The sequence below is a fragment of the Triticum aestivum genome, chromosome 7B (assembly GCF_018294505.1).
Source record: "Triticum aestivum cultivar Chinese Spring chromosome 7B, IWGSC CS RefSeq v2.1, whole genome shotgun sequence".
NCBI lineage: Eukaryota > Viridiplantae > Streptophyta > Magnoliopsida > Poales > Poaceae > Triticum > Triticum aestivum.
In genome coordinates, this window is record NC_057813.1 from 205,941,689 (window position 1) to 205,951,746 (window position 10,058).

Here is a 10,058-nt window from a genome sequence, read left to right on the forward strand (position 1 = left end):
CCCATGGAAGCCACGCCGGGCGATGGGGTAACTCCCGAGTTGATCGAGCCTCCCCTCGGGCTGACCATGCATCCTCAACCTCAAACATATCGTTCCCCTCCACATGTCGTTCTCTCTCCGCCGCCAAGTGTGCATACAAGAATCCGGCCTTGATGACTAGGTATGCTATTGTTCTTCCCTGCATTGTTACTTCTATTCTGTCCCTTATTAATAGGATCGACTACTAAGCAGGACAGATTGGTAGCCAGGATGCTCAACAAAAATTAATCAATGAATACACAAGAGATAGGCATGTATGGCCGCCAGGGAAAAGAATATCAGCAGTCGTTCAGCTACAGAACAAAATAGGGCCAAAGAATTGCCATGAGATTAGGAAGGTTCAATCAGTTTTGATGTGGTACATCCACGTGCAAACATAACTGAATCAAAAAAATGCAATCTGCTTTCACCCCACAGCTAGCTGCTATAAGGTATTTTTGCTTCCGCATTTGCAAACTGCTGATCTCCAAAACCATATCTGCTTTCACCCCACAGCTAGCTGCTATAAGGTATTTTTCCTTCCATATTTGCAAACTGGCGATCTCCAAAACCATATGCCTTGGAGGTTGGATTGATCTTGGAGCATTGTTATTAACATATGAATTCTCCTGTTAGCCAACTAGAGGGAGATTAGAAGACCAATCACGTGAGAGTTGGGACTTGATATACATGCCATACACAAACCCTATAAGTGGCCAGAATTCGACCTCTTCGTCAAGGACGATATTTACCTAGAGGTTGGAGCTTTACTGCTGTTTTTGGTCAACAACAAGGTAACATTCTTCTCTCCCCACGTCCAATCGTTCCCAGTTATGTGCCTCATTTCTTGCTGTAGGGCAACACACTGCAAGTGTTCGTCAAATTGTTAGTATCAATGCTTCAATTCTAACAGAGAATTTTCTGTAGGAACACATAACATCAATCAAGAATCAACTGCTAATACTGTAAAACTAGAAAACACTTTCAGGCCTTTTCAATCCATGCACTGTAACATAGTGAACATTGTTGGCGCCAAAACACAGGGCTGCACTTGATTTATACCAGCACAGTTTCAATAGCAATTTGTATTCTCCAGATTATTTATAAGGAAGGGTGTGCTAGGGATGACTACTTTACATAGGTTCTGGATCAGACAAGGTAACTATTCAATTAATTCCCCCTGTGCATGCTGCAATACAGTGATGGCTTACTTTAGTTATGTTTAGTTATGTTGGTAACTCTTCAAAATGATGATCTTTTCACAAGGTGTCATGTGGTTGCATATTTACCTGGATCTACCTTCTAACTCATAATCCATTTAATATGGAAACTAGTTGACCCGTTGCGCCAAATGGCGCAGAGACCTGCTGAAGACATGCTGTCGATGAAAATAGTTTCATGCTGCAAGAACCTTCAACTAAATCATGCTATTTTTTAAACATGTTTATTATGTTGTTAAATAATAGTCTGGGAAGAGGGAAACTTTGCATAATATGAATATGTTCAGTTTGAAAATATGGCCACTATGATGAGAGAGTAAAGTTGGCATGGTTGTATTTTTTTAGCAAGTTTACTAGGAATATGGGCAGTTTGAATATGTAGTACTTTTCAGCTTTGTTTACTAAGAAGCATCTGGCGGATTTCATCACTACTCCGCTTGATGGGATGAAGATCAAGCTATCATCTGGACGCTGCGTAAGGCGTGTTCGCCTTATTAATGGTGTGGACAACAGGGCTACCATAACACACAACTGGGGTGACTTTGCGGAGAAACCAAAGCTGACAAAAGAGGATATCTGCGTTTTCTCCTTCGAGCTCGCAAGGGGAAACCAGAATTCACCGTTCACAAGATCTAAAAAGGTTTGTATATGCACTGTGTTTTAATCTGTAGAAGGATTGTTGTTTTATTGCACCGTTGACAAAAGTTGACCCGTTACGCCAAATGGCGCAGAGACCCGCTAAAGCCATGTTGTCGATGAAAATAGTTTCATTTTGCAAGGACATTCGGTATTGGTAGTAGAAAGCCCATGTGTTAAATCATGCTATATTGAAAATATGTTTATCACGGTGAAAAATGTGAGTTTAAAAAAATCATATTTGTATAACATGTACAGACCAATTAAGGAAGCATTTTTTTAGTTGAAAATATGGTTATCACGCTAAGAAATTTGAGCTTGAAAAAAACATATTTGTATAAGATGTATAGGCAGTTAAGGATGTATTTCAACTTTTCAGCAACTCTGTGCTTTAGAAACTACACTCGGCAAGAATTTAGATCTTAGTCACATTGGAAACCATATGGCCTTAGTTATGCTGTTTACAGAGACAAATGGTGCATGCAGCAAGGACTTTTAATAGACTCATCAGCAGCAGCTCTCACAACCTAGGTGTAAGTCTTTCTATCAAAAAAACATAGGTAAGCCTCAGTTCTGTATCTACTCTAAACAGAAGCATAAATAAATTGAGGCTAACCTATGTGGCTAAGGTAAACAAAAAAGGAGAAGAACACACCATAATTCTTAAAGTACCTATCCTAGGATGCATTTGACCGCGGTACCATCCTAAAAGTCCTTCCTGATGCTTCTTAGCTTCTTTCCATAGCTAATCGCACTGTTTTTGAGTTTTCTCTAATTTTAACAAGGCCCCTCTTACCCCCTTCACATAATAGGTAAGAAGGTAACAATTAATCAGGGACCATGTTAAAACTGCTCTTTAGTTTTTGTGACACCTTCTCAACCCAATAAGAGTTCCATTGATAAGCTGATCTCTATGGGTTCAATACCCATCAATGTCAAGAGAAAAAGATCATGTGATGCATCTCAACTGATTGATTGTTTCATCTCTGCTAAGTCTTCAGAAGGTTGTGGAGCTCTAAATTTCTCTGGAATAGCCGCAACAGAAAAGAATAAACCATACCATACTCAAGTTGACCGGTGCAAAGCTCGTTATAAAATAGAAACTTCAAAGGCCATATCAGATAATATGCTGATAGGAATTAGAAAACAATGGTTGGGAAAACAAAAATATTTCATAGTACAGAACAAGCTAACAAAAACATTTCAACACTAAAGTAAAACTGCAGCAAGCACATGGTTACACTACACTGTTTAGATACCTAATTGCTAATTTAGGTTATGCGGCTGATGGAACCAAACAATATATAAAGAATCTATTTTCAAGTACTCCCTCTGTAAACGGTCCGGTCCTATGAGGACATTACTCCCTCTGTAAACGGTCCGGTCCTATGAGGACATTACACATCAGTCAGACTTCCATGGAGACGGTCTCCTTTCCTATACCTAACCTATGTATACATACCTTCATGGAGATGGACGAAGATGACACGACCCACATCACGACAACACGGTTCTAGTTTCCTTGGTCCATCCCCTTGCTTCTCTTCAGGTCTCTACCTTGGTGTTGTAATGCTACTCCTGCATTCCAATCTAACATTTAGCTAATATAAACTCACTGCTAAACTGGAACTTCACTTACCCGCTGAAGTGTGTAAAGCCCAGCTCTGAATTTTCGGTTGCACCGCTCATCATCATCCATCTCAGAGAATAGGCAAAATCTGCAACGATATGAATGGTCTTAGAACTAACTGTTGCGAGAATAAAGGATGTACATCTACAACTACAGTATGAAAATAGTGGCTTCACAGTTTGTATTCTCAGCAAAAAAATTGTCAAGCCCGACCAAAACTCATACAAAAAATTATTTTTGTGGACATCAAGGCGATTATAAAAGAAGAAAACAACATTTGGTACATGTTGTTGGTGCTGCCTCCGGCGATATACGCCGAACAGTCTCCGGCGACAAACGCCGAAATGTGCCTCCGGCGACTCGAACACCAGATGGAAGAGACACTCAACACGAACTCGGAGCTGTAATTCTTCACCAACTTATCAAAGATTCTTCTAAAAACCGAAGCGACAAATCTTGTTATTGTACATATGAGATAGCTGAAGTCCAAAGACTACATCAGGCAGTGGCGCCTTTAGCATGTCATTGTCTAATGTAAGCGAGATTTCCAACGGTTTTACTAACTCGTCATCAACTTCCTGAACATTATTCCAAAAAACTAAAGCAAATAATTTTTTCATTATTGAAAAAATGAGATAACTGGTGGCAATACAAATATAGACTATCCTAGGCGGCAAAGTGTTTGGCATGTCAACATCTAATGCCAGATGGCGCAAGCCATTTATTTTAAGTGGGTTATTTGCATATCAAGGCATTTTATGCACAACTATAAGTTTTATATAGCATTTAGTAGCACCAATCAACAGCAGGAACAAACCACACAAATACATGTAATTTCCTTAATCACAGTTGCTCACCTTCACGTGGCCTGCAAGAGACCCATTAAAATTTGGGTCTAGAAATCAACATGGGTCTACGACAAAGGAAAATATGCATGTAATTTTGCACAAGATCTTGAATGAAAGATACGATAACACCAAGCTACAGATAGTACTATGTATGGATTAACAACACTAACAATTGTATGTCTGAGTGAAAAACTAAAACTGAATCGTGCCAAATGGCGCAGAGACCCGCTAAAGCCATGTTTTCGATGAAAATAGTCTCATTTTGCAAGGGCATATGGCATAGAGACGCTGAATCCATGTGCGCGTTGAAAAAAAACCATGTTTTAGTTGGTTTAGTTGTGGGCATTTGTTAGTAACTTCGGGTTTTAGCAAGCACTGGGGTAATAATTCTAAACCTTTTATAACAAGAAATATTTGCATTTGTTAGTAACTTCGGGTTTTAGCAAGCACTTGGGGTAATAATTCTAAAACTTTTACATGAAAAAATAAGGAATACCTATGTTCAAACTATATACTTTAGCATGTGAAACTAATAAAAACCAAGAATTTGCGTGATATGATATATAGGCATGGTTTAAAGGCCTTTTTGGGTTTTGCTGTGCTGGATGCTCTATGATGAGTAAAAGAACCGAATTCTTTATCTCAGAACAAATGCTAAAGATCTCACACGGAGCTCATGCGGCCAACAGATGTTTGCTGGGCTGGGCCTAACCAGTGAAAAGGGGCTATCAAGGAAAATATGATATATGCCGAGTCATTTTTGTTTATGGCTCCGTCTTCTTCTCTTCCATATTGGCTGGTTAAAATGAACAGCGGTGTCTTCGATAGCGGTTAGAGAAGCTCCATTTGCAGTGTCGCTGTCAACCTAACACAACAATAAGAAATTCAGGTACATCAAAGAAACATGAGTGCATACAAGAGACAAATGGCATAAAAGGAGCCTAACATTGGGATGTTTCTCAGCAGGAACTATAGGCTCAGCTGCCGCGTTTATCTTCTTGGTAGCAGTGGAATAAAACACGTCTGGCACCATGGGTATTGTAAGGCAATATACTATTAAGAGGGCAAAAGCATGAATCAAAGATTTAGTACAAAAAAGCAAGACGAATTGAAATCAAAAGCCAAGTCCAGACATAGTACCCTGCAGCTGCAGCTCCAGCTTAGCATTGTTCATTTTTAAGTGGGTATGCATGATTACATACACAAATGCAGAGGGTGAGAGAATAAATAAGTTGGAGACCAGCAAGTTGTGTGGATCAGCACAGACGCAGAGCATCACAAGAGCATAACAGAAACAAGGGAGGAAACCTTGGTGAACAGACCAAAGAAGCAGCAGTCTTCGAGATCGTACAGACTGAAACAAGAAGGATATGTGGTCAGAACTAAAAAAAATCATATAGCCTACTCCAACATGACTGAATTGATGTATCCCAAGCGAAAATTCACAAATATACAACAACACAGCCGGATATCAAGATTCTTAGAACTAATGCATAGAATGAAAAACCCAAAAAGAATCATACCCTATTCCAAAATGATTGTATACACATATCAAAACTTTCAGGACAAACGCCTAAACCATAAGACCAAATAAACATGGCTTACATAGATCATTCTTCCCCTGCCAGCCTTCTGGGATTTTCATCGAACACCTTGTAGGCGTACAGAAATAAAATCTGCACAAGCACAGATGATCCACGAAAGTTACTAACAAATGCAGGAGATTACATAGATAAAAAATTATAAAAGAGATTGATAAGAAATGCAAATTAATTCGTATCTTTCTTTTTTCACAAAGCAAATAACACCAGGATAATCTTCAGCAAGAAGAGCACACAACAATCATGCCTCAATTGATAAATAGTAATACAACAATCAACATTTATAAAAAAAACTTGACTCCAAAGAGCATTGTATTGTCCCTTCTGAATATAAGCCAAGCAAAATAACATGGGCTCTTTAACCTGCCCCACAAAAAATGCACTATAATTTTAACAGATTGGTTGAAAGAAGAAGCCAAGTAACCTGAAACACAAATATGAGGTCACCTACCAATTTTCTACAAAAGAGAGACGAACATTCACACGAGAGAGTTGGTCACCTTGTTCTTCACCAAATCTTCTATTGGATTCTTCTGTTCATCTTCTTTCTCAAATCTGGAAAATTGTGGTGTTTAGATAAATCGTATATCAGGAAATCAAGACCAATGACAAGAAATAAATAGGTAAAGGGAGAACCTAAAACTGTTCTTTCACACGAGCACCCCCTCTTCTCCGCCCCTTCAATAGGAGCTGCAGGTCACCGCCTCCATCTCCCTCACCCCTGCATATCACCGCCTCTCGCCCTCCCTCGACATCCGGGCCACGGAGCAAGGGACGAAGGATGGAGGCGTACCAGGGGTCGATGGTAAGTCGAGCGACGAAGGACGAGGCCGGCCGCACGGGGGAGGGAGGAGGACCAACGAGCTCAGCGGGTGGGAAGCCATGAAGGAAAAGATCTCACCGCCTCCAACTCGAGCTCGTCGGCGAGCCGTCCTCTCCTGCCCCGCCTTAGCACCTCCATCATCTCGAGCTCAAGCTCCCGCCGGCCACTAGCAGGTGTGCGAGGCCCCACCCTGCCCCTTCCCCATGCTAGGATCGCTCACCTACTCATTCCCCGCTGCTGCTTGCCTTCCTCGCCGACGTCCGCATCCCACCCCTCCCCTACATCCCCACCCGCACCACGAAGAACCCGCCGCCGCTGCTCTACCACAACGATGACCTACGTCCGATCTGGATCGACAGCGACATGGAAGAGGACCGGAGGAGGCAAGCAGAGGAGAAGGCCGGCGGTGGGATTGACGATGACATGGTAGAGGAAAGGAGGAGGCGAGTGGAGAGACAAGGCTGGTGGCTGTGGGCTAGGAGAGGATCGTGGGGAACTGGGGATCGAGGGGAAGGAGAAAGAGGGCTAGGGTTCGTTTGGCGGCTGGGGTGGGAGTGGGGTGAGACACGGGTGATTGGGTGCAGGCGCCGAAGCTGATTGGGCAAAACCAGTTGCACCTCAAAACGGGTAACCCAGCCAACCAGCGTGCGGCGCGAGCCCACAAGTCATTGGACAATGAAAACGACTGCGAGGTGAAAACTGAGTTTAACTATTGCGAAGATAAACGGTTCAGACGGACGAAAAGAGCAGATCCGACGGCCAACGAAGGACCAATCGGGGGAGCCTTCTGGAGGTGAGTTGGCTAGCCTCATTATTGTTTTAAATATCAATCTCTGCATTCATAGATAATTACATTAATGTAAAAACTGGGCTGCCCTCCTTAAGTATATTTATTAAAAGATAAATAATCTATTTATTGGATCGGCCCATGTTAATGATGCTCTGTTTGCATTGGCTAAAGCTTGGTTGTGAAACATGATATATCTTGGCGATTGGCCATAGTGACTAAAAAGTCTATAAATGTTAGATGTCTAGGAATGTTGCAAAGTTCTTTTATTTACTAGATATAAAATTATCCATCCATTTTTCCCTGTTTAGATGCCAACTCAGGGCAATCGAAGCACTTTCTCCACTCCTTTCTAAAAGGTATGCCCACGTTATTTTTCCTGTAACTATACACAAGAATACACACACACACACACCTGACTTTGTTCCTGGAGGTGAGCATCTATTTTAAGCTCATGTGAATTGCAGCATTTCTTGATTCAACATCTATATAGTGAGGCAAAGTGGTCATATTTGCAAGTTTACTCCTGTAAACTACTATTCCCTCCGATCCAAAATAGGTGTCGCAGTTTTGAACTGGGTTTAGTTCAAAACTGCAACACTTTTTATGGATCAGAGGTAGTATGATGCATGTCCACTGTTTGGAACTGATTGCATTGTTTAATAGTAACTGATATATATTGAAACTCCTTTCAAATGTAGCAACGAGAAGAAAAGGCACTCCATAGGAAAATATATACAATCTACTATAAGAGTTTCAGTTCTAAATATGGTACATATGTTTTTCATAGTGTAGTATTAAAAGTCTATTGGTGTTGGAAATGCAACACTGGAATCCCAATCCCTTGCTTTTATTTGTAACATCCATGTGTTGGTTGATCTCGGCTCTGACCGGGTAAAAAGTAACGTTAAGGGGATCAGCTACAAACCAACGTAAGTGGCTTTTGACCCCAACAGAATTGCCCTGATCGGGGGCACATCTAACCGACAGATGGTTTTGGTCCCCTGTTGCCAGCGCATATAAAGGGTGGTGCCTAGATACCTACGATGGGTTAATTCACATATGTTTTATCCAACCTCCTCAATCCGCTCAAACCATACCGATCTATGGATGGGCTGAAGCAATGGGAAGGCCAAGTCCACCGCCGGCCGCCACGAGGGCAGTGCCGGCGGCTTGCTGCTGTCATCTATCGTAGATGTGCTGCTGCCCTTCCAGACTACAACACCACCCATGGCTCCACCCTGCATCAAGCAGGCGAGGGATTTTGCCTCGGCCATCAAAGGTACTTACCAAATCAAACTTCTGATTCATAGAAGGTGTTCTAATTAGAGATCAAGATCCAATTCACGTTAATCCCAAAGACTTAATTCTAACATGGTATCCTGAGCTTACTGATCTCTGTTTAGAACCCGCTACTTGTTGTTCCCTAATTAATTAAGGCCCTAATTCGTATTGATTAAAGTCCTAATGATATCTGTTTAAATTTGAGATACAAGTTTTTCTTCCGAATTGCCACTGGGTTAGTGCTAATTAGATTTTCTGTTAGATTAACTAAGCCATGCTTCCGCATCATGTTGACGTTCTGATTAGCATTGTTAGCACTGGTTGATAAATTAGGAGGGAAATAAGATGCGCAGGAAAAGATGGAACGGCAAATCCCCAAATTTTGTTCCCAGAAACACCGAAACCACAGCTCTAGTAATCCAAATTCGCCAAATCTGAGCCCAAAATGATTGAAATTAGTGGAAGAAAGGTGAAGGGCTCGCCTCATGGCCGTGACGGCGTCCTCCTCCTCCGGGATTAACACGGCCGCCGCTGTGCAAGGATGTCGTCGCCGTGACACCGTCGTCCCTCGAGACGATGCGCGGGAAGGAGCTGCCGTCGACGTACTGGTGGGCGCGCGCTTTGCGAGGGTCGCACGTCGCCACCCCTTTGAAGTTTTTACGCGGGAAGCTAACGGCAAAGTGGTCCTCCCGTCCGCCGCGCGGATTGCCATGTGTGCGACGCCGGAGCCACGCTCGCCGGAGGAGCGCGATGGACATAATCCTTTCACGATGCTCCGGCGAGGGCAGCTACCGCGCCGCCATGGCCGGCGAGCTTGGGTCACCGCTGCGGTCTCCTCTGCATCGCCGCTGCGTTAAAATCGGGGGAGGCTGACGAAATGGCTAGGGTTCAGCCAGCCTGGTTGTTTTGTTCCCCCTCGGGGCGATCACAGCCGTTGGTTTTGATCCAATGGCTGAGCGCGGTGCGGGGATGATGGGCATTCGGACAGTGAATCGGCCGAATTTGGTTGTGGGCTTGAGCCCAAGTTATGTTGGCCCGAGAGAGTGTTTTCTGCCTTTTTTTAGCTAAATAATGTGATGGGCCGGTTTTAAACGGGTACCCTGGGTATTTTGTGTAGAATTTTTCCTTGGAGTCATAATTATGCTTGGGCACTAAAATATGAAAATCATGCTAAAGTTCGTTTCCATTCTTTTTTCTGAGCAGAATGGACC

General features: G+C 42.7%; 1 protein-coding gene across 14 annotated transcripts; it reads right to left on the reverse strand.

The window, feature by feature from the left end:
- Positions 1-253: 253 nt before the first annotated feature.
- LOC123159075 (uncharacterized) lies at positions 254-9,722 on the reverse strand. Of its 14 annotated transcripts, XR_006479493.1 has the most exons (10): positions 6,590-7,049; positions 6,454-6,508; positions 5,958-6,028; positions 5,493-5,706; positions 5,299-5,405; positions 5,065-5,217; positions 4,362-4,417; positions 3,337-3,592; positions 771-883; positions 254-658 (listed from the first exon to the last, which is right to left on the reverse strand). XR_006479493.1 is itself a non-coding variant. In XM_044576875.1 (3 exons), exons 1-3 carry the CDS (start codon positions 9,557-9,559, stop codon positions 6,336-6,338), a joined length of 327 nt encoding a protein of 108 aa, XP_044432810.1. In that variant the 5' UTR covers positions 9,560-9,722; the 3' UTR covers positions 6,051-6,335. The 14 variants fall into 14 exon arrangements, 1 of the variants encoding a protein (XP_044432810.1); XR_006479494.1 differs by having other exon boundaries at positions 3,337-5,217; positions 5,493-5,499; positions 5,661-5,706; positions 6,590-9,293; XR_006479484.1 differs by having other exon boundaries at positions 3,789-5,217; positions 6,590-9,288.
- Positions 9,723-10,058: the final 336 nt, after the last annotated feature.